The sequence below is a fragment of the Hippopotamus amphibius genome, chromosome 9 (genome assembly GCF_030028045.1).
Source record: "Hippopotamus amphibius kiboko isolate mHipAmp2 chromosome 9, mHipAmp2.hap2, whole genome shotgun sequence".
Lineage (NCBI taxonomy): Eukaryota > Metazoa > Chordata > Mammalia > Artiodactyla > Hippopotamidae > Hippopotamus > Hippopotamus amphibius.
The window spans coordinates 118,535,941-118,560,539 of NC_080194.1; the positions used below are offsets into that span (position 1 = coordinate 118,535,941).

Sequence of the window (24,599 nt, forward strand, 5' to 3'; positions counted from 1 at the left end):
ACCCTATACCAGGCTGAGGGTCACCTAACCAGGTCTGGGCCTCACCTGCTGGAAAGGATGTGGCTTCTCATCTCCTGCCAACTCAGGCACCAGATTGAATCTGGAGGTCCAATGCCTGATGCCTTGGAGTTGGGGCTGTCCACACACACGGCCTTCCGGAAGAAGGAAGACAGCTCCTGTTTGCTGGGAGAGTAAGGACTCCCAATTTTACCTGAAGCTGGGCCTGCACTTCTCGCTGAGGCTCCGTGAATGCACACAGCTGCTCTTTCCTATGGTCTCCCTCGGTTATACTGGTCGGCGGGTTATACTAGTTGGAGTTGGGATCTGGCAGGAGTTATAAAAATCAGATGCCTGCAGGGCTGGGTGGGGACCATTGTCCCCCACCCGAAGGGTGTGGCAGGAGTCAGCTCCAGCCCAGGGCTGCCATCAGGAGAGCTGGCCCAGTGTCGCCAGTTCTGAGTTCTTCACCAATGTTCTGTGTAAATCTGAGGGATGCAACACTTCCATAAAATTGTGGCTCCCTGGGCTTCCTAGGTGGCGCAGTGGTTGAGAGCCTGCCTGCCAATGCAGAGGTCACGGGTTTGATCCCAGCTCCAGGAAGATCCCACATGCCGCGGAGCAACTAAGCCCGTGTGCCAAAAAAAAAAAAAAAAAAAAAAAAATTGTGGCTCCCACGGCTTGAGTCCCACCCAGGGGCCTGGAAGTACCTCTCTGCAAAAGATTTACATATATGCCCCAGAGGATGGCATAACCAGCTTAAAAACCACTGACTTAGCTAATGAATTGAAATCACTCGTCAAAAGAACATATAAATCCTGGAAAGAAGACAAGCTGAACATTAGTGGCAACTAAGAAGAGTTTGGGGGAAAAAAACCCAACACTTTTCTGGAAGCATCAAAAGGAAGGCTCAAATTACACGTGAATTCCTTCCTCTCTTTCCACCCCCCCCACTTCCCCCCCACCACTCCCACCCCCTTAACTGAGCTTCAGCTCCCAGCACTGCACTGTTTCTTGTTCTAAATTCTGATTGGCCCAGTTCTTCCTTCATAAATTGTATGCCACTGACCAGACCATGGTCTATTCAGCACTGGCTGGAAGCATGAGGTCAGATGCTCTGCTGCCCACTGAGCTGATGCCGTAGGTGGGATTTTTTCCAGAAGGAACAATAAGCAGGGTTGACAAAGATTGGCATTTCCAATACAGTCTGGAAGAATATGTGGGTGAAAATAACTAAGAAAATTTTGAAAGTGGATGGTAATGCTGGGGTAGGGGTGGGTGGGTATACGAGGCGTGTTTTTAGGTGCTAAGATATTATAAACCTATGATATATTAAACTAGTACGGTATTGAGGCAGGAATAGCCACAGATCAGTAGAGAATAAGAGAAAATTTAAAAATGAACAAAGGATACAAGAGAAATTAGTGTGTGATAAAAGAGGCACTTCAGATCAGCAAGAGAAGATGCATTCCATACATTTGTTGTCACAACTTGCTAAACATTAAGAAAAAATAAGTCTTTCTTCAAGAAACTCCTGCTAAAATGAATTCCAAGGGAAATAATGATTTCAATGTAGAAAGTGAAATTGTAAGAGGATGAAAATACTGGGAAGGACTTTCTAAATATAACAACAGGGACAGAGACCAAAAAGGAAAAGGGAGATACTGCACTTTATTTAAACACGTGCAAACAAATACACTTGTGGTGTTAGATGCTGAATGAGAGAACATCAAAAAAATTAAAAGGCAAATAAAAAACTGAGAAAATATTTACTGTAAAGATCATAAATGAGTGGTTAATATTCTTAAAATTGTATAGGAAATGTGTTACGAGTAATTTAGGAAGAAACCAAGTTGAATTTAAACATGGACAAAGTATATGGACAGAAAATTAACAATAACAGTGAACATTTAAAAATATTTACTTTCACCAGTGACTCTTAGGCAGTTTTCATGCAGTGACACACTGAACTCTCCCATCAAGTTAGGAATTAGATATTATTATTATCCCATTTTTAGATGAAGAAACTAAGACTGAAAAGGGTTATGTAGTTTGCCCCAGACTCCAAAAGCTATTGTAATAACTGCGAGAGCTGGGCCTTAAGTTTGAACGTGGCTATTAATTAACCACTAATATTGACACTGATTCCAGTGCAGATTGTAACCCAGGAAATCATATTTAAAATTCTACCAAAGTTGACACAACAGAAGCTTATCCTTAAATGGAACAGTTACTTGCCCAAGGGCGGGGGTAGGAGCAGGCGTGGTATATCAAACCATTCCCCAGGCTCACATAGCATCTACACAGAGTTATCAGTACTATTCACTCTCTTCTCTGGGAACATAATGAAAGATCTTCACCAAATTATAGTGTCCCCCTGTCAGCTATGTAATTATAGCTTCTAACATTCTACGCATTTCGTGCTCACAAAAATCTCAGTCCACATCGTCTCAATTAAGGTTTCCCTGCCTCTTTGTCTCTCGGGAATTCTTGGAGTTTTGTTTGCAGTTTGGGGCATGGCGGTGCTGTTGGCTTACCCAGCCTGCTGGTGCGTGCCGTGGGAGTTTCGTGGTACCCAGATAAACACGAAAATATTCTAATTTCATCAAACTCCACAGAGGTATACATGGAGAAGTCGTACTCTCTTCCTCTTTGTTCCCTCCTGCCTCTGTAGATAAACACTTTCATTGGCTTCTTTTGCATCCTCTGCTTCTAGCATTTGTTGATGCAGGTGTGAGTAACTTAGAGTATGCTTTCTTATCCCACCTCATCTTTCTCACCCAAAAGGTAGTATGCAACATACACTCTTCTGTACTTTGGGTTTTTCTTTTTTTCTTTTTCGATTTCACTTAAAAATAAACCCTTCAGGGTTTTTCCATATTAATGCAGAGAACTCTTTCTTCATTTTTATATCTGAATAGTATACCACTGTGTAACGGCGCTATGATTTATTTAAGCATCTCCCTACCTATGACATTTGGCTCATTTAAAAATCTTTGCTATTATAAATGATTATGCAGTGAACAACTGTGTACATATATAATTTCCTATGTATGAGGTTTTATCTCCAGGATCAGTTCCCAGAAGTGGAACGACTGGGTCAAAAGGGGAGAAGCGTTTGGAATTTTGATAGACATGCCCAACTGCCCTCACAGGGTGATACCAATCGGCTTACCAACCGGGCGTATGTGTATCTGTGTTTCCACAGCTTGTTAATGGCGACCGTTGGGATGAACATCTTCACATTTCATTTTAAGAGCTGTCTATTTCATTTTTAAGGCGTATTAGAAAAAACATAATTTGCATATCGATTCCACAAGTTCACACTCTTAGAGAGTTGCATTTTAAAATAGATTGATGTAGATACAGAGAATGGACTGGAGAACTCAAGGTATGGGAGGGGGCGGGGGGTGAAGGGGAAACTGAGATGAAGCGAGAGAGTAGCACAGACATATATATACTACCAACTGTAAAATAGTCAGTGGGAAGTTATTGTATAACAAAGGGAGTCCAACTCAAGGATGGAAGATGCCTTAGAGGACTGGGGCGGAGAGGGTGGGGGGGACTCGAGGGGGGGGGGAGTCAAGGAAGGGAGGGAATACGGGGATATGTGTATAAAAACAGATGATTGAACCTGGTGTACCCCCAAAAAATAAAAAATAAAAAATAAAAAAAAATAAAATAGATTGAAGTAAAAGTGGCATGCTGAGTTAAAGAAAAGCGCCAAATGATAAATAATAGTATAGGTAGTGTGTAGACGTGCAAAAATACGACAACTCAAGGCTGAAGTTCGGGAAGTGTTACCACGATTATTTTTTCTCCTTGGAATAATAAAATCAGGAGCCTGTACTTCCTGTGTGCAGGGCACTGGGAGGGGAGCTTTAATCATCACAGCACATCTATGAGATGGATACTGTTTTCATCTCCATTTTGTGGACAAGGAACCAGAGACTCAGAGTGGTTAAGTCACTTGCCTGAGGCCACACAGTTAACTCCAGAGCCTGTGTTTGTAAGCTTCCTTCTGTCCTGACAGTATTTCCAAATGAGATCTCCAGGTTCGCCTCGCCTGTCTACCTCCTGGGGAACATACCTTCCAGGCTTTTGTAGCTTGTGATGGTCTGGGGATGACACAATCTGAATTTACAGGCTGCTCGGACTTCCTGCTCTGACGGATGCTGTTGGTGTGTGTGCTTTCATGACCTTTGTGTTTCAACGCAGCTGCAGCTTTGCCTCGGCTCAGCCAGACTGCAGCCCACCTGTGCACAAAGCCACACAGCCCATTCAGACGGAGAGAGGCTATTTTAGGTTTTGATTTAGAGGTTTAAAGTTTCTTTTGGTTTTTGTTTTTGTTTTTTGTTTTGGTTTCTGATCTGTGCTTCCTCCCTCCTTAGCTGCATGTGCCTGGAGTCAGGTGATAGACGGAAGGTGTTGAACCGGGATCGTCCTTGGTCCTGGGGAGTAGGTATTCACAGTGAAGACTGGTTTGGTGGTGAGGATGGGGAACTCTGAGTGACCGGACCCTGGCTGGTGCTGCATTTGTATGGGATGAAGGGTGTCCTCATCTGTAACCCCCCCGTTGGGTGGGAGACCCTCTGGGAAGGCTGAGGAGCAGGGAGGCCGCCGGGTGACACTCAGGTGTCCCCACTCTGTTGCCTGCATCTTGGGAGCCTGGCAAACTGGATTCCAGTCCTGTCTCTCCCGCTTCCTTGCTTTGTGGCCTTGGACAAGGTACTTCTCTAAGCCTCAGTCTGGTCACCTGGAATACCAGGATAGTAATAACTCCTCCCTCACTGGCCATGATGCAGGCTTAATGATGTGACATGGAACCGTGAGCACAGTGCTTGGTGGAGATTCTGCTGCGTTCATGGTGGCAGCAAGGGTCACAGGAGTTGATTATCATTTTGTTGTTATTTGGCAGCAAAATGGAATCAGAAGTGGAAGAAAGCTCGGAAACCCAAGTTTGCCTCCTACAAAGCGTGAAGGAGCTCGACCCCATGAAACAGTGGGGAGAGGAATCGTGCCAGGATCCTGTGGGAACCTGGTTCCTAGGGGTGGGAGAGATGACCAGGGACATTGGAAATCCGGTGGTGATCTGGAGCAGGGATGTGCAAGTTTCTAACCCATTTCTTTTTCTTTTTTTTGGGGGGGAGGGGGGTGATGATTTACACTTTATTACACATTTTCCCCTAAAGAATTTGAATATACTTTATACTGTTTTTAGGGAATTCTGAGATTTTTATGTGAATTCGCTGCTGGTAGACATTTTTATCTAATCCATTTCTGAAAGTACTTGACACTGAGCCACATGAACTCATTCATGAGTGTGAGGATGTGTCCCTATGTGGTAGGACCCCAACCAGTGGACTTGTAGGAAGAGAGGACAGGGGGTCTGGCAAAAGTCACAAACCCAAATTCCTACAGGGCCCAGGTGGGGAAGGGAAAAGAGTGAAGCAGGCAAGGTGTGAGACAGCAGGGAATGGTAGGGACTGTGGAGAACTGGAAAGCTCATCCTTTATCTAAAGGGGGCAGTCACTGCTCAGCCCACAGGAAGGTGTATCCAGTGTGGCCACAACTTGTGATTTTTTTCAAAAGGAGACAAATCTACATTTTTGTCTGACATTCCAAGATTTTAAAATATATATATTCAATTAATTTATTTTTAAAATGCACCATATGGGCCAAATATAGCTTGTTTGTAAACTTGGTATGGCCTATGGGATCCAGATGGTGACCTCTGAGCAGGAAGAAGGACCCAGGCCAGGGATGGGGATGGGCAGCTGGTGCACCGGAAGGGCCCAGCCAGTATGGCCTGAGTTGAGGGAGCCAACTGTGAAACCAGATGGGGGGAGGGATTGAGGCAGAGGTGGGCGCTGCATCTTTGACTGGGATTGAAACAGGACCATAGGGAAACTTCTGACTTAGAGGCCACATGGGTCCCTGGGCTCATCCTGGGTCTGTGGCCACAGCCTCAGAGGCTGGGAAGGGAATATACTTTGGCTAAAGGCAGGGCTGACATTTAAGCTGTATCCACTGGCACTACTGGACCAATTGTGAAAATGATGAAATGCTTTTCACCTGATTGGTAAATAGCCATTGGTCCCTCAGAGCCTCCTCCCCCCACCTTCCACCCATCCACTTCTTCCCGTACCTGCTCCTCCCCACCCCACCTTGCCATGATCCAGCAACTAAAGGGTTAACTCTCGGCATAGCTAGGCCCTGCAGTCCATTCTGATTGGTCAGTGGGCAATGCTTGAACCAAAGTCATTGTAAGTATCTTGACTCTCATTCCCCCCCAGTCCAGGTAACAGATGCCTATTTGGATTGGCTAACACAAAGGAGAATTTTTAGAGGACACAGGAGAGCCAGATGGAATTGGAGGGCAGGATGCCAGGCCCCTAAGAGACTGGAACCAGGAGCTCCATCTCTGGGGTCATGTCGCCTATGTCTTTGTTCCTCTCTGCTCCTTGGAGCCTGCTGTAAATAAGGCCATCTCAGCCCTGGGGCTGCATGCATCCTGGCTGTCCAGACACTGAACATGTGAGACACTTGAGCCAAGCATCCACCTCTATACAGTCACCTATGTCTGGGGGTGAGGAGGGGACATCTCAAGGTGCAAACCCGCCCATCTCAGAGGTGGCACTGGGCATAGGCAGGCATAGACAGACACCCTGAATAACTCTCCTTGAGGTCCGTGGAGTCATGAGGACCCCAGCTGTGGGAGTGTGGCTTTGTTCCGAGCTGTATCAAGTGGCAGGAGGGAGGGGGCCAGAATCAGGGGATGACCTAGTTTGTCTGGGTGGTCTGAGGGATTGGGGTGGTGGGTGGGTGGAGTTGGTATTTACAAGCGTGAGCCCTCCTGAAAGCTGAGGCAGGGGAATGAGGTGGGAGGAACCCCCAACAGCCTCTAAATAAACCATAAAGAAACAAACTTTCCTCTGCATCTTGCCTAAGCGGCCTTCCTTTCTCCTGTCTGGTGTAATCCGTCTTGCACAGCACTGTCCAGGTTACGTGCATCGCCCGGGAGCTCTCTGTGCTTGGTAGTGGTGATTGCAGCCTCACAGCTGCCATCACAACTCATTGAGCTCTTCCCACATGCCAGCCATTCTGCGAAATGTTGTGCTTGCTTAGGCTGGGGAGCCCTGGGCAAGTCACTGTACCTCTCTGTCCCTCGATTTCCTCATCTGTAAAATGGGGTTAGTACAGACTTCATAGGGGTGTTATGAAGATTAAATGAGTTAATGCCTGGTAACTCCCTGAAAGTAGCTCCTGACATGAGTTAAACACTCAATAAATATTAACTCTCACTTATTAAATATTTATCGAGCATCTTTTATATGCCAAGTACAATATATACTCTGGGATATAATAGAGAGCACAATTCCCTCATGTTGCATGCAGCTAAGCATTAGAGAGATGCAATTAAACATGCAATTACAACCCAGTAGTTTAAATGCTATGATGGGGAAGATGGGGGCAGGGGGCATGGAAATTAATTTTTTGATTTCTTTCTGCCATTAGAATGTAAGTTGCATGAGAGGAAGCATTGTCTTCTTTGCTCACAGCCCTATCCCCAATGCCTAGGAAGAACTTGGCTCTCAGAAGACATTACTGGGTGACTGAACAAGGGAAGGCAGGAAGGAAGTGCTGTTTTAGCTGGATCTGAATGATGAGGCATTAGTGAAGTTGGGGGGTTGAGGAGAAAAGAGAGAGTACCCTGGTGCCTCCCAGCTTTGGAGCCAGGCAGACCTGGGGTGAGTCCCAGCTCTGCAGGGAGCCAGCTGGTTGACCTTGGAGAAGGTTTTACTCTCTGGTCTGGGTCCCTTTCATTATCATTGAAATGGGATTGAGTAACACCTTCCACATGGCTATCATGGGACATATGGGTGGCCTCCAATCAATGTGTTTTCTTTTTCCTTCCCTTTTTTTGTGCCACTTGGCATCTCCTGCTATTGAAGAGACGTGCTGAGATGAAGAAGGTTCTTGATAGCGGTGCTGAAAGCTTGGCCTCTGTGCACTGGTTCCATATTGAATCTTGGAGACAGAGTTTTGGGTGAAGTAGAAAAGAACAGCTTTATTGCTTTGCCAGATAAAGGGGGACACAGTGGGTTCCTGCCCTTGAAACTGTGTGTCCCAACCCAGAGGAGTTTTGCTGGGGAGTTTTATAGCAGTAGTTCAAGGGCGGGGTTGCTGATAGGGTTAGGGTGTATGCAGAACCTGCACCCCTTTAATCTAGTTTCAGGTAATCTTAAACCAGAACCCTGCCCCAAGGCTGCACTACTGCTTCTTAGCTGCTCCTCCCTTGTCTCTGCATCCCATCCCTTCCCTGATGAGCAACTATTTGAACCTGCCCTTTGGAACTCAGGGAAGGTCATGGAGGCTGAACAGAAAGGCTCCCATGCCCAGGAGCCCCACAGGGTCCTACTTGGTTTCAGTAGTATCAGAAATGCTTGAATCCTTCTCCCTGAGATTCCCCACTAAGATATATGCTTGGAGGAAAGTGCAAAGCCAGCAAAAGCAACTTATTGTTAGTTGGGGTTTTGGCTCAAATCTCAAAGTAGAGCTCAGTCCCCTTCAGGGACTCCTTTTTTCTATACTAGGTAGGCCTAAGGACATTTAAAACATACTCAAAATTATTCTTGGCTCCTATAATGTCAACATATCAGGGAACCCTGAAGGCAGCGCAAGAACCAAGAGGAGAGAAAAAACTTGCCCCAGGGCTTGGAGTGGAACTAGTCCAGGACACTCATGCCCAACCTTCTTAGGGTGAGACCATGGGACCTGGACCCAGCAGTCTTCTGGGAGAACAGAGAGCTACCAAAGAGAAAGAGAAACATGGCAGGTGCAGCTTTAAAGCCTGTGCAAGCTCCACCCACGGAGCCTGGGCCAATCAGTGTCTTGGAATCTGACCAACCAGATTGGGTCTCCTCTTCCTTAGAGGCTGAATTCCTGAGCTCCTCCTACAGGCCAATGCCAGTCATGAACAGGTGGATTTGAGGCCATCATTTCTCAACTTGAAGGTGAATTTGCACAGGGCAGGCACATGGGAAGCAGTTTATGGCAAAGAGCACTGGGACTGTTTGCAAGAACTGGATGTATTTCTTAGTCTCATTGCCCAAGGATGGAAACGTGGCTGGTTAAGCCATCAACTCGAGCCTTTAGTTTTTGTTTTGTGATTGCCAAACCCTGCTGTTGTTACTGGGGTAGCACCTCAATCCTCAAGCATGAGAGGTGGCTGCTGGGGTCCTTTTGTATCCTGGGAGTCCTGCAGGGTCCCACAGACAGAGCAGAGCTGACCCAGCCTCTTAAACTTGGCAGTTCAGAGCTGTGTAAGGACCAACACGCCTGACCACAGAGGCTTGGAACATCATGAAGGAAACTTTGTAGCTCATTAGGAAGATGCAGGCCAACAAAAGCCTTCAGGGATGGAGGATAGTTTAGGCAGGCTTATTGAGATAGAGTTTTCATGCAGCAAAATTCACTTTTTTTACATACAGTAAAATTCACCATGGTTGATATACAGCACATTTCAGTCACCCCATAAAAGTTCCCACATGCTGTCCCTTTGTTGTCAATCCCCTTTCCACCCCCAGTCCTTCTCAACCATTGATCTGTTTTCTGTCCCCATAGTTTTGCCTTTTCTAGAATGTCATTTAAATGGAATCAGACAGCATGTGTTTGACATCTTTATCTTACCCAGATGCTTTGGAGATTCATGAATGTTACCTGTATCAATAGTTCATTCCCTCTTACTGCTGAGAAGTATTCCATTGTGTGGATGAATCACATTTTGTTTATCCATTCACACGTAGAATGTTGAATACTTTGGCTGTTTCCAGACTTTGGCTATTGCAAGTAATGTGGCTGTAAACGTCCAGGTTTTTCTGTAGACACGTGTTCATTTCACAGTGAAGAGTGGGAATACTGGGTCATATATGATAAAGGAATGTTTACCTTTATAAGAAACTGCCACACTGTTTTCCAAAGGGGCTCTACCATTTTGCACTCCTCTCAGCATTGGAGGAAGAGTTCTAATTATGTTCTCTCCACATCAGCACTTGGTATTGTCAGTATCAATTTTCTAAAATTTTAGCCATTCTAGAAGGCGTGAGGATTATTTTTAAATTTCAAAAATGACAGTTTCCTAAGGAGAAATGCTCATAATTTTAATAGCACAGAAGATAATTTCTACTTATTTTATTTATTTGCTTATTTGTTCATTTTTTGTCTCTATTAGAATATGTTTTTAAAAAGCACCTGCATCAATAAATAAATGTGAATGGATGGACAGATGGATGAATGAATGAGTGAATTGGGGAAGAGATGGGTAGCATATACCAAAGGCTAGAGTGTCAGATCAGCCATGGGTTGGAACGTAGGGCCCATGTTTTTAACTTCTGCAGTATGCTCGTTCACAGAGGAAGCAACATTTAGACTGGGATGGGAAAGAGAAGAAGGAATTTTTTGGTTAGAGCATCCTTTGAAGGAGAGAAACATCATGCAGAGCCCGGGAGGGCATGGCATGTTTGGGCATCTGAACAAGTCCTGTGGACTGAGAACAGAGTGTGTGTTTGGGGGCATAGTTGGGACCACATGGGGATGTCGTCATAATAATGCAGGAGCTTGTACTTCTTACTGTGTTCCAGGTGGTTCTAAGATCTCTACAGAGGTTAACTCAGTTATTCTTCCCAATGGCCCTATAAGCTAATAGCACTGTCACTCTCTCCATCATACAGACAAGGACAGTGAAGCACAAAGAAATTAAATAACTTGCCCAAAATTATGCATCTAAGAAGAGCCCAGGCAGTTCATGCTCCGAAGTCTGGGGTTTTTAACTACCACAGTACCCTGCCAGGTTAGGAAAGGCATGTTAGTTAGTTAGGGAGCTGTGTAAGCAGCTGTAACAAAGAGTCCCCAAATATAATGACTTAAACAAGGCAGAAGGTAGCTTTTCTCTCAGATGTCTGTCCAAAGGGACAAAGTCTGGGGCTGGTGGGTCCAAGGTTGGGTCCAAGGTGGTTGCTTCCACTTCTCAGCATCTTCCAGCCAGTGGGAAGGGAAAAGGGAGCCAGGGAGGCGGTACATCTTCCTCTTAAAGGAATGACTGAAACACATACACCCCACTGGCCAAAACTCAATCATATGGACACACCAAGCTGCAAGGGAGGCTGGGAAATGTGGTCTTTAACTGAGCAGATACTCTACCTGCTAAAGCTCAAGGGTTCTGTTATTAAAAGGAAGAATAGGTATTTGTGGAAAACTAGTAGTCTCTGTCACAACCTGCACAATATCATTGGACTTTGAACTCTGTCCTGTAGATGATGAGGTCCTAGCAAATGGCCTTTAAGTGGGGAGGTTTCATGCCCAGATTTAGGTTTTAGATCATCCAGAAGTTGCTCAGACGATAAAGGAGAGAGAAATACGAGCAAGCGGACCTGTCCACCTGATGTATCTGGTGTTTTGTTTTGCTGTCTCTGGAGTCCTTGCTGTAGGCAGAAGTCAGTAGATTGGGTTCCCAGATGGAGGACCTGCAGGCACAGTGAGTGTGTGTGCTGGGGTGGGAATGGGAGCCATCAGCTGTCTTAATCATTCATTTGTTCAATGGTTATTTATCAAGCACCATGTTTGGGCACAGAGCTTCAGTGATGGTCCCAACAAGTATGATGAATGCTGGGGGCCAAGTTCAGTTCTCGGGGAGTTCTCCAGTGATGCTTGGTGCAGTGTGAAACCTTGGCATGCCACACTGACACCAGCCTCTTTTGTTTGTTTCTTTTGACCTCAGGACCCCCGGAGCAAACACAAGTTCAAGATCCACACATACTCCAGCCCCACGTTTTGTGACCACTGTGGGTCACTGCTGTATGGACTCATCCACCAGGGGATGAAATGTGACAGTAAGTACATTTGCTCTCTGGCAGCCTCTGCTGACTGGGGTGCTTCCTCACGGTCTGCAGCACATTCTCTCAAGTCCTGGGTGGGCTGGGTACCACTTGTGTTTTGCTGAGTAACAATAACCATTTATTTAGCTCCTGATTCTGCAAGGCTGTCCTTGGGTCTGGGCTGGGCTTACTTTTGCCTATGTGGTGGACTAGTGGGTTGTGAGGGGCTGTCTGGGCCTGGAGGGCCTCACCCATGTGTCCGGAAGGATGGCTGGCTGTTACCTGGGTGATGAGGATGACGGGCCACATGTCTTTCATCCTGAGCAGGCTAGCCTGGGCTTGCTCACATGGAGGTCCCAAGTGCTTTAAGAGGGCAGGTCCCATTGATCAAAGCAAGTCACAGGGCAAGGTTCACAGTCCACGTGGGAGGGGACAGTCCACAAGTATGGACACAGGAAGGCATGCACAAATCGGGGCCATTCCTGTAGCCATGCACACAGCCATTCCCAACACTGATATGTGGGGCTGATGCATTTCTCTGCAGAGAGAAAGCCTGCCTCACTTCAGCACCTGCAGTTTATGCTAGAAGACGGGAGGGGGTATGATTCTTCGGCTGGCTGGTGTGGGAAGAGGCAGGTGGGGGCAGGACTTCTCTTTATTAAGTGAAGGACTGAATGGCCCACGGGGCAGGGGAGCCAGCAGGCTTTGAGAGCTGCAGCTGCAAAGGGACAGGATGGAATGGGGGTTGGGGGGGGGCTCCATGCTGGTGGCTCCCAGAGGCCTGCTGACCCACAGCAGGCTGAGCAGTCATGAGGCCAGACTGTCCCTGTCACAGGGGTCCTGAGACCCCGAGGACAGAGAGAGAAACTCACGGGGGCAGAGCATCTCAGAGAGGAGTGTGGGTGTGGATGGGGTGGAAGGGAGAGAGAGACAGAGAGAAACACACAAGCACAGACAGGGACGGATTCAGGGGGTCGGTGACACATGTGGCCCAGGTGTAGGGAGTGATGGGTGAAGCTACAGAGGGGCCCAGCTAGAGAGAGACTCAAGCAGGCAGGACAGACAGACAGACCAACAGACACAATGATGGGAAGTGACACACAGAGAGATGCACTCAGGCTCCTGCAGAGATACAGAGGTGGAGAGAGAGCAGAGACAGACAGAAACACACATGGAGAGACACAGAAAGAGATGGAGTTGAAGAGATGTGACTGGGCAGAGCGTGAAACAGACCTGTTCATAGATGCCACCACGGCAGCGAGTCACATGCCGAAGCAGAGGAACAGAGACCAGGAAAGAGACATACACCGACATGGGTACTGAGAGACACAGAAGCAGAAACAGGGCAAGAGTCACAGAGACACGTGTGGTGAGCGGGGCTCCCAGGCAGACACATGACAGAGGCAGGGAGAGAGTGATGCTGGCGCCTCCTGCTTGTGGGGCACTGATTCCTCTTAGTGCCCGTGGGGCCCCGAGTGTGCCTCAAGGACAGAGGGGGTGGGTGGGAGGTAGCTTGGGCTGACGCAGAGCCCTGAACTTGGGTGCTCAGGTTCCAGGGGACTCTCTCTTCCTCCCCCTCCATGCTTTTCTCCCCACAATTCATTTCCAGTTTTGGAATCTGCCTGCTGCCTCCTGGAGCTTGGGCGGGCTGAGAAGGGGTGTCTTCAGCACCCCCTGCCCCTGGGGATGCCAGGCCCCCAGCTGGCGTGGAATCTCCTGAAATGCGGGCCCCATGGGGTGATCCAGCCTCTCCTCCTGGCTTCTCAAGCTGGTCCCCTAGAGAACACTGGACTCCAGGCCCACCGTCCTGGAGCAGCTGTGGGACTTAGGGGGAACCAACCACCCACTGAAAGAAGTGAGGATGCGCTGCAGGAGTGGGGGAAGGGAGCCTGTAGTTATCCTGTCACACAGGAGACCTCAGAGCATGAGATTCAGTTTGCAGACATATTTCATTCGTCTTACCCTGGGTCTAAATTCTTTTTCTTGCAATTACTTACGGTGGATACTGTGGGGGCTCTGTTCAGATACCAAGATGATGCCCCTCCAAGGGGATGGTTCATGGCCAAAGACTGGCAGGTGCAGGGGTGCAAAAGTTCCTGTCCTCTTGGGTCACTTTGGGACAACTCTGAAGGGTCATCCGAGGCCCAGAGCTGCCCTTACTGCCAGCCTCAGTGTATCCTTGTGGGCCAGCTCCTGCTGGGAGCCCTTCCGCAAACCTGCTCACAGTGCCTGTGCTCAGCCTCTTTCCCGGGAACGCAACCTCCGGGCCATCATTATTTAAAAATCGGGAGATGTCACATACAAGTCAGGGTTCCTGCCCAATGTTAAAAAAATGGGAACATCTTGGCAGCTTCGGGCGGCATCCTGCGTGACCGTGCCCGAGTGGGGGCCGCTGTGTTCTCTGGTTGGCCAAGTCCCACCGCACCCGCAGCCTCCCGCACTGAAGACTTCAGAGCCGTGGGGGGTGTGCGGGGTGCCTTAGCCTTTCGGGGAGGACGGACACGTTCCACTACTCTGTCCATCAGGGCGTGGTGTGGAGGGAATTGAGGGCGGGGAGCTGGAGAAGCCCTTCTGATGAGACCCGGGCAGGGCGGGCAGGTCTCCGCCCACTTCGGAGGGAAGGTGGGGAACAGGAGGGGTCCGGCCTGTACCAGCCTGAGCCGCGCGCCCTCCCTCTGTCCCCGCAGCCTGCATGATGAACGTCCACAAGCGCTGCGTGATGAACGTCCCCAGCCTCTGCGGCACAGACCACACGGAGCGCCGCGGCCGCATCTACATCCAGGCCCACATCGAGAGGGAGATCCTCATCGTTGTCGGTAGGTGGCGCTGCGGCTCCCGCGCCCGCTCCTCGGGGTCCGGACCAGGCTGGACCGCTGAGTTAGGGGAGGGGAGGCTGGTGGAGGGATGGGCGGCGCAGGGGCGGGGCGGAAGGTGCGGTGACACTGCCTTCCTCCTCCACCCTTCGCCCCACCCCGCCTGACAGATTACGCTCTCAGCACCTCCGCTGCGCTGGAGCTTAGAGATGGGACACCAGGAATACTTTACTTTTCTCGAAGACCTCAAAGGTTGTGTCACGAGCCAGTAGAGCAGACAAGATGCTGAACGCCTTAATTTTATGGCAGGCTTTGACCAGGGAACAAAACCTACCCTGAAGCCAGACAGATGGGCTTTGAAATGGTTTTCATCCTAACATGGAAAATAATTCAAATTTAAATTATTTCTGTTGCCCTCTTAATTACTGTTCATTTATTTCTTCTCTACACGTCTATTACTTCTAGATTTTTGTATAACATAATGATGGGCAATGAAATTGGTTTATTTCCTCAAAAAAAAAAAATAAAAGAGAAATTTCCAACTTCCTCACAGTTCCCCACCACCTTTCTCTCCCCCTCCCTTCCCACTCTTTTGCTCAGAATCTTTGGAGTGTGCAGTTCTAGTTCCTTTATTATGATAGCAGAGAAGGGATGCTTGGTTCTTTCCCCAAATTTTTCCAGTGGGAAAATAGAGTCTTGATGATAAACACCCAGTCTGGAAGAGTGTTACATCTTGGGGAGGAGGAGGGATGTGGCCTGCATCCCTGGGGGCTTCCCATGTATCTGAAGTATTTCTTTCTTAAACCTGACACTCTGGTCCCTGTTCTATTATTCTCCATACTTTTTGCACTTTGGAAATACTTCATAGTAATAAGCAAGAGGTTTTATTATCCCGCTTTTATAATAAAACCTCTTTCTTATTAGAGGTGCAGCGTGGTGTCTGTCCCTTCTACTGGGGCAGTCACAAAATACTTGGCTCTGACACGTGCAGCTCAAACACAATGGAAATTGGGCTGTGCTGGATGTAACTGCTCAGCCGGAAAGCTACGATAAATCCAACACTCAGCTGGACCAGAATGGGACTAAAACTTGGGTTTTAAAATTTTTTTATTTTATTATTATTATTTTATTTTTTGGCCATGCTGTGTGGTATGTGGGATCCTAGTTCCCAGATCAGGGACCGAACCCATGCCCCCTGCGTTGGAAGCGCAGAGCCCCAACCACTGGACTGTCAGGGAAGTCCCCAGAGTGGGAGTAAAGCTTTGAAGGAGTTCTCCCCCAAAGGCTTGTGTCAAACTTCTTAGAATTTACAGCTAATTAAGTTAAAGTTTTATGACTTGACATCTTAGGAAATTGGTCATAGAAGGGATTGATTTTAAAAAATTGGTCTGAGACCCTGGAATGGTTTAGCAGCTCTGAAGCACTGAGCATACACCACATAAACGTTGAAAAATATCCCTGTAAAATATCCCTGTTGTAAACATGGGTGTTCATGACACCCAGTGGGCTCTTATAGAACATGTATTCCTTTGAATTGCTTTTTCCCCTGAAAGGAAGGCAATGGCTGACCTGACTTCTTCCCAGTGGAATGCTTGAGGGTCCCCCCAAGCAGAAGTCTTAAGAAAAGCCGATTTCCCACAGTCTAAGCTTCGGGGCTGGCAAAAAACGAGATCCTGCTGCCCTCTACTGTTATTCCCTGGGAACTACACTAGCTCAGATGTTACTAGGGCCAGCCAAACTCTAAGGAGCCCATTGAATGCCCAGGGCTCAAAACCAAACCGCACCATACTGCCCTCAAGGTCCATCCCTTGTTCCCACCACAAAAAAGAAATAATTATGTGAGGTGATCGAGATGTTAGCTAATGCCAGGGACGTAATCATATTGCAATAATACAAATGTATCAAATCAGCACACTGTGCACCTTAAACTTACACAGGATTATATGTCACTTATATTTCAATTAAATAGAAAAGACTTACATGTTATCTCTGTCAATCCCCACAGCAGCCTTGTGAGATATCTATTTTACTTTTTTTTATGAATGCATATACTGAGGCTCAGAGAAGTTATGCCTCTAAGAGCCCACACCATTAGTAATCACCACCATCAGCCAACAAGAGCTAACATTTGAGTTTTTAAGTGTGTTCATTACTCCGCAAAGCTCTTATAGGCAATATCTTGTTTAAAAATTTTCAGTAACTCCAATGAGCTGCGTAGTATTGTCATTCTGCCCATCAGAAAACAGGCTGAGAGAGTCACGCACGTCATCACCCAGGTCTGTTCACCACTGTGATATACTAGGTTACCATTCCCTGCACTAACCCTCCCCCTATACTTTATTTATTCCCTCTGTGGTTTAGCTGCTTTGCCTCTTATGTGTGTTTCTTGAGACTGTTTCATGTGAAATACCATGTCTCTTCAAATTCAAGGTCCAGGTCTTCCCCCTTAATCACAGATACGCTCTCTTATGTCGTGATCGTAAGCTGATGATTTTCAGGCAATCCCAGTGTGGCGGGGCGCGGGGGGAGAGTGCATGTGTTTGTTACCTGGAGCTGCAGTAACAGAGTACCGCAAACTGAGTGGCTTCAAACAACAGATACTTGTTCTGTCACAATTCTGGAGGCTGGAGGCTAGGTGTCTGAAATCAAAGTGCCAGCAAGCTTGCTTCCTTCAGGAGGGCTCTGAAGGAAAGTCAGTTCCATGCCTGTGTCTTAGCTTCTAGTAGTTACCATCAAGCTTTGGTGTCCTTGGCTTGTAGCTGCCTCACTCCAGTATCTGCCTCCATCATCTTGTGGCCTTCTTCCCTGTGTGTCTCGGTGTCCAAATTTCCTCTTCTTCTAAGGACTCCGGGCACTGGATTAGGGCCACCCTAATCTAGTATGACCTCATCTTGACTTGATTACCTCTGCAAAGACCTTATCTCCAGACACGGTCATATTCATAGGTACTGGATTAGGACTTGAACACTTCTTTTAGGGGGAGACAGTTCAACCCGTAAAAAGGCGAAGGAAGGAAAGTTGGGGCTCCCTTCAAGTTAGGAGCAAAATATCTGCATGCTCGGGTTCTGCTAGCACTAATTGAATAGCTACTAATATACTAATAGCACTTTGTGGTTTTCCAAGTGCTTTCATATTGGGTTGTCCAATGGAGATAGTGGTGTTGCCAACATACAGAAGGGGATACTAAGGCTTGGTGAGGCTGGACAACTTGCCTGATGTCACATGCGGAGCAGGGATGAGCACCTGGCCTCCTGTCTGCAGGTCACGGTTAGTACCTGGCACAGGATCGTGGTTTAATTGACGACAGAAGAACCTGAATCTTTGACTGCACTTCTCTAAGTACAGAGCCGAGGTGGAGATTTTTGTTCCAGTGGTTTATTGGGGCTGCTCATGAGATGAGGAGTGAGGGTAGAGCAGGGAAAAGCTGAGTGAGAGTGCGGTCTCCATTGAAGACCAGCTTTGGCTGGATCCCGTGAGGCCCTGGACCACAGGTTACAGCACAGGACCAGTCCCTCCTCAAGTAATGTGGGCTGTTCTGTCAGGGTCAGCCACTGCGATGGACTGAACTGTGTCCCCCTAAAATTCACAGGTGGAAGCCCTAACCCAATGAAATGGCATTTGGAGATGGGGCCTTTGGGAGATAATTAGGGTTAGATGAAGGTGGGGTTCTTATGATGGGTTTGGTGGCTTTATGGCCATGTGAGGGCACAGCAAGAAAGTGGCCACCTGCAAGCCAGGAAGAGGACTCTCACCAGGAACCGAATCGGTCTGCACCTTGATATTGGACTTCCTGCCTCCAGAGCTGTGAGATATAAACATCTGCTGTTGAAGTCACCCAGTCTGTGGAATTTTATTTCAGCAGCCTAGGCTGACTAAGACAGTCTTTGCTCCAGGCTACTGGGATTGAAAGTGGGAGGGTACCTCCCAGACTCCGTGGCTTCTGGGTGACTGAGGACAGCTGTCTGGACATGGGGCAACTGTGGGCCATTAATAGCCAGTACTCACAGCAGCTGGGAGCTGGGTGCACTGGCCCGAGAGGAGGGGAGCTAGGCAGGTCTGGGTCACCTGTCACCTAGGTATCCCTCTGATCTCCCAAGCACCCCCTCCTGGTTCCATTGTTGGGACTCCAGGCCCTCCTCCTTGATCGCAGCCAGACAAATCAGAGAGAAGGGAGTCCTTCCCAAAACTTGGCCTGTGGTGTTGAATCACCCCACTTCATCCAGACCGTAGAGGCACATCCAGTGTTGGGACTTGCCAGTCACCAGCCCAGCCTCCTGAATGTCGCATGCTCTTTGAAATCCCATCATCTCCAGAGGCATCAGGCTACAGGTGTTTCTGAAAGATCTGAAGATTTCCTCATCTCTTTTGATTCCTGAAATCCAAGCTTTAAATCTGCTGTCAGGGATCTTGCTGGTCAAGCTTTCTCTTTCTTTGAAAAGCTCGTCAATGGTTTCTCGTTGCCCTTAGGGCAGACTAAATGTAACATGGTGATCTCGTTATCTAGTCTCTGTCTATTTGCTTTTCTTTTAATCCCGCATCCTCTCCAGGCTGCCACCCACCACAGGACAGCTACATACTCGGCTCTCTCCGTCTGGAGTGTTTGCCCTTTTGTCTTCTTCCAGCAGTTTACTCTTCCTCTTCCTGTAGGTCTCAGCTCATTCTTAAAATCAAGGAAGCTTCCCTGGACCTCCCCTTATTGTAGACATTCTGAACTTGAACTTGTGTCAGTTGTCGTTTTATGTTGGGTTGATTAGTGTCTGCATCTCCCACCGGGCTTTAGGCTCCGTGAGAGCAGGGCTGTGTCAGCTTTGACCTACCACCCTATCCCAGGACCTAGTGTGATGACATCGCTAAATATTTGTGGAATCAGTGGGTGTATATATGAAGGCGATACCACTAGAAGATCCTGATGAATACCAGGACTTCACAGATGATCCCCAAATCGGTACCTTCTAAAGTGAGGAGCTGAAGTTCAGCAGATAATCCAGTTCACACCATCATTCTTAAAAGAAGGAAACCACACAGAAAATCCTAAGGACCAGGTCCAAGGTCAACAGCAAGTATTACTGGGATGGGACATCACCCGTTGGAGCCGTAATTAGCCTCATTCCCTGGATAATGTAGAAAAGACGCAGGATAGTGGAACGTGTGGAATCACAGGGAATCATGTGGACATCATGATGCCCTGTGTTATCGTGGGGGGAGGCAGTACAATCAGAAGCCCTGATCAAAGTTGTAAAATGCCCCGGGAGGTTATGAAGCCCTTGTCCTTATATATTAAATACCCTCTTTCAGCTCAGTATCTCCCTGTTAACATAGCAACGAATAGCCCATTATTTACATTTCCATCTACGTTGCAGCCATCTGCAGATCCTTAACCATATCGACAGTTCTACCTCACAAAGATTGGGGCTGTTCTTACAACAAGCAGAGGTGCAGCTTTTTGGATGTTCCTCTTCGGGACACCCATTCAGTGTTCTCACTGTATGTATTGTGTTGTACGAAACCTTCTTAGACTGAAGCATCTCCCAGAAAGACTTAGGCACTCCCAATATTTAGTATGCAAATCCTTTGCAAGGTCTGACATCCACACATCAAAAGAAGAAGGGCATCAGAGAGACATAAATTCTTGACAGGCTATTGGGAAAGGTTGAGGATCTCATCCACCTATACAGTAGATTCCAAAAGAGGTTTAAAAAGCATTCTTAGGAGAGAGGAAACTGATGTTGAAAGCTTACAGAAGCCCCTCTTGTTATATAAAGAACTGTTTCCAGGTAGAAAGGTTTTGCCCATCATGGAGACTAACAAGGGGAGAAGAGTACAAAGGAAGCAACGAGGGCCCTTCTACTTGGGTATCTTCCCTCTAAAACCAAGATGTCCTGGCAGGACAAGACCAGAAGAGCAGAGGGCAGGCCTGGGTATGCTGTACCTGAGGGGGGAGGGGGGAGATGGGGGTCGTTTGGGGTGATTAGGCATTTATAGTGTGAGAAAGGTGGCACATCATAGATAGGAAGGTGGAATGGGCTCAGTTGTTCATCCATTCATTCAGGAAGGGCCTGACTACCAGGTTGTATCCGTTGACAAATGAGATCTTATCTTTGCCCTCAGGGAGCTCACAGCTGAGTGAGGGAGATAGACATAGAAAATTACATCACAACATGGCAGATGGTGTGATGGTACCATGGCAGCACCCAGAGGGGCACCTGAAGCCTCCCAAAGGAAGCCGTGGCTGAGTTGAGTCTGTAAATGTATAGGCGTTATCTGGGTGAAGCAAGCTTTGTGTCACGGTAAATAAGAAGAATAACATCAGCTCTGTTTATTGAATTCTTATTACATGCCAGGAGCTTCACACAGATCAGCTCATTAATCTTCACTACCATCCTCTGTCGTAGGTGTTATTATCCTCCCCATCTTACCTGTGAGGCTCAGAGCCCGTTCATTCGGTATCCCAGAATCACACAGTGAGTTGTGTCTCAGATCTGAGCCCAGGCAGTTCGGCTGCACGGCCCTCAGTCTCACCGCGGTGCTGCATTCCAGGCAGAGGGAATGTGGTGCACAAAAGCCCGGAGGCTGGACGTGGCAGGGGACGGGGGAGGCTCTTAGCTGTTGAGCATGACTTCCCTTCCCTACGTTCTAGTTATAAGCTCCTCTAGAATCTGTTCACTCCCTCTGCCAATCATTCCCTTGTTCGTTCAGCAATATGTATTGAATTTCCATTGTTTGTCAGGCATGTTCTAGACCATTGGGGTAGAGCAGGGGGCAAGACCGATCTCTTTTCCTGGACAAGCATCGCAACCTGGGGTCTTGGCAATTCCCCAGGACTCTTGGAATTTTTTCTCATCCTTCTTCCTTTTGTTCGCCATGGAGAATTTCCTTCTTGTCAGGTTACATTCACTGCCCTTCAAGGTTTTTTTTTCAGACACCCTCTGTCCATTTCCTCTTTAAAATCTCAGAGGTTGGGGGTGGGGTGTTGGGGGAATGAATTGGGAGATTGGGATTGCCATATATACATTACTAATAAGAAAAAAAATCAAATTGTACACTTTGGATATATGCAGTTTATTGTATGTCAATTGTATCTCAATAAAAGTTCTTAAAGGAAAAAAAAAAAAATCTCAGTGGTTTGGGAGTTTGGAACACAGAGCCAGAATGACCTGAGGCTGTTTCTGCTTTTTGCCCTATAAGAGTCTTCCTGAGCTAGCTCTCTGATTTAATGGGAAAGGGAAGATGGGAGGAAAAAGGAAATGTAGTGAAGAAAAATCCAGATGGATTAATATCAAAAAATACTGTCCAGCCATGCATCAGTTGACGGGATATAAAATGACCACAAGCTATCCAGCAACCCCACGCCTGGGTGTAATCTGGACAAAACTCTAATTTAAAAAGATACATGCACCCCAGCGTTCATAGCAGCACTATTTACAATAGCCAGTACATGGAAACAAGCTAAATGTCCATCAACAGATGAATGGTTAAAGAAGATGCGGTACATATATACAATGGAATGCTACTCAGCCATAAAAAAGAATGAAATGATGCCATTTGCAGCAATGTGGACAGAACTAGAGATTATCATACTAAATGCAGTAAGTCAGTAAGAGAAAGACGGATACCATATGATATCACTTATATGTGGAATCTAAAGTATGACATAAATGAACCTATCTACTACGAAGCAGAAACAGACTCACAGACATAGAGAACAGACTTGTGGTTGCCAAGGGGGGCTGGGGGATGGTCTGGGGGTTTGGGGTTAGCAGATGCAAACTATTACATACAGAATGGATGGACAACAAGGTTCTAATGTGTAGCACAGGGAACTATATTCAGTCTCCTGGGGTAAACCATAATGGAAAAGAATATAAAAAATAATGTATATATGTATAACTGAGTCACTTCGCTGTACAACAGAAATGAACACGTCATTTAAAAAAAAAGATCACAAGCTAGGCCACTAGGGCCCACTAGGGGGCAGCCTTTGCTTTCAAAGCCATTCCTCCCCTCAAAATCTTTTTTTTTTTTTAAATTTTTATTGGAGTATCGTTGATTTACAATGTTGTGTTCGTTTCAGGTGTACAGCAAAGTGAATCAGTTATACATATACATATATCTACTCTTTTTTAGATTCTTTTCGCATATAGTTCATTACAGAGTATTGAGTAGAGTTCCCTGTGCTATACAGTAGGTCCTTACTAGTTATCTATTTCATGTTATAAAAATCTCTTTCAAGAGATGCCCAGATCTTGCAGGACAAAGTAAAACCATATCGTCATCATTGTCCATAATGGAAGGTGTCACAGCAACAGTTATCACCCTTCTCCCTCCTTAGAACAGCTGAGTCACTGTGCCCAGAAAAAGGAATAAGTTCTCAAGGTCACATATTCTGCAGTGGGGATAGGACCCAGTTCTTGTGGATTTCCCACCCTTTAGACACTACTGGTTAGTATTTTTCACCCAACATTTTATTATGAAAAATGTCCAACATACAGCAAAGTTGAAAGAATTTTATAGCAAACAATCATTTCACCCACCACCTAGATCTGCCGTTAACATTTGGTTAATCACATGTCCATCCATCTTGCTCTCTGTCCATCAGTTTGTCTTATTTTTGACACTTTTCAAAGTAGATTGAAGACATCAATTCAGTTCCCCCAAAACACTTCAGCCTGCACATCATCAACAAGAATTCAAAACATATTTACAATTTCTTTAAACTTGTGAGGTAAAATTTACATACAGTGGAATGCACACATCTTCAGTGTACAATGGCTAAGTTTTGACAAATGTGTAACCCTATCCCCTATCACGTTAAACCTCTTTTTTTTTGATGTCACAGCTGCCATTGAGGATCTGGTGAAAGCTGTGAACACCATTCTCAGAGAAATCTGAGAAATGTGTGCAGACATGCATGCCCCCCCCACACACACCCACACACCCCCACAAGCTCCGGGAATTAGGGTGCCACGGCACTTATGACCTTTTAGATTACATCACACTTAATAGTTAAATTTTGGAGAGGATAAATGGTAATGCAGTAAAACACTTCACTGTGTACTCTCTGGAGAGCAAATTCCCTTAAAACAAACTTAGCAAGACACCCACATTGTTTTGCTTCCCTTTAGTGTTTTTGTAATGGAGTTGAGTTAAATCCTATCTCTATGTATGGAACTCTAACCATCTTTCTAATGCATGATAGATAGTTGTCTACACACCCGCGAGGCCGGGGCAAGCATCCCTTGCCCACTCTTCACGGGAAGCCTTTTGACTTGTGAAGTGGTTGTTGGTGTCTGGACACTGAAGGAGGTGGCGTTGACTTGAGGAGATGGAGGGAGCTGAGGTCCTTCTACCCAGTGTTCCTTCTCTGGTGCCCTGAAAGTTTAAGTCTCATGAGAACTCTCAAGCCCAGACCACTGCCTGAGGCCCTCAGACCTCGGAATGTGCTGGGCACGGGGTCACTGCTCCTGAATGCCTGCTGAATGGCGTTGGTGGGGGTCCTGCCAGGACCTGCAGGGCTGTGACTTGTTAACGCCTTTGGGGGAAGTGGTCTGACAATATCTATGAAAATATGTATACGTATGCACACTTTGACTCTCAAATTTCTCTTTGGGGAATCTATCCTGTTGAAATAAAACACTAGCAAGCAGGGAAATAACATCCAGAACAAGCATGTTTATTGATGTTTCTTTGCAGTGGCAAAGAATTAGAATCAGCCTAATTAGGCTAATATCCGTTTTATGAGATATTATGCAGTTGTTGAAAATGGTGACTCACAATGGGTGAGTGGGGCTTCTGGCCATATTGTTGTTTGATATGGGAACTAGATATATTTGATATGGGAACACAGATGTACTTATGTTGTGAAAATTTATTAATCTGTACCATTACGATTGGTACATTTTCTATATGTATGCTG

At 46.7% G+C, this 24,599-nt stretch overlaps 1 protein-coding gene across 2 annotated transcripts in view; it reads left to right on the forward strand.

The window, feature by feature from the left end:
* PRKCB (protein kinase C beta) overlaps positions 1–24,599 on the forward strand; it is a 327,182-nt gene that overhangs the window by 155,624 nt on the left and 146,959 nt on the right. For both annotated transcript variants that reach the window (XM_057749139.1, XM_057749140.1), the window contains exons 4-5: positions 11,777–11,888; positions 14,561–14,689. In XM_057749139.1, coding sequence (XP_057605122.1) covers positions 11,777–11,888; positions 14,561–14,689 — 241 coding nt within the window. The remainder of the gene's footprint in view (positions 1–11,776; positions 11,889–14,560; positions 14,690–24,599) is intronic.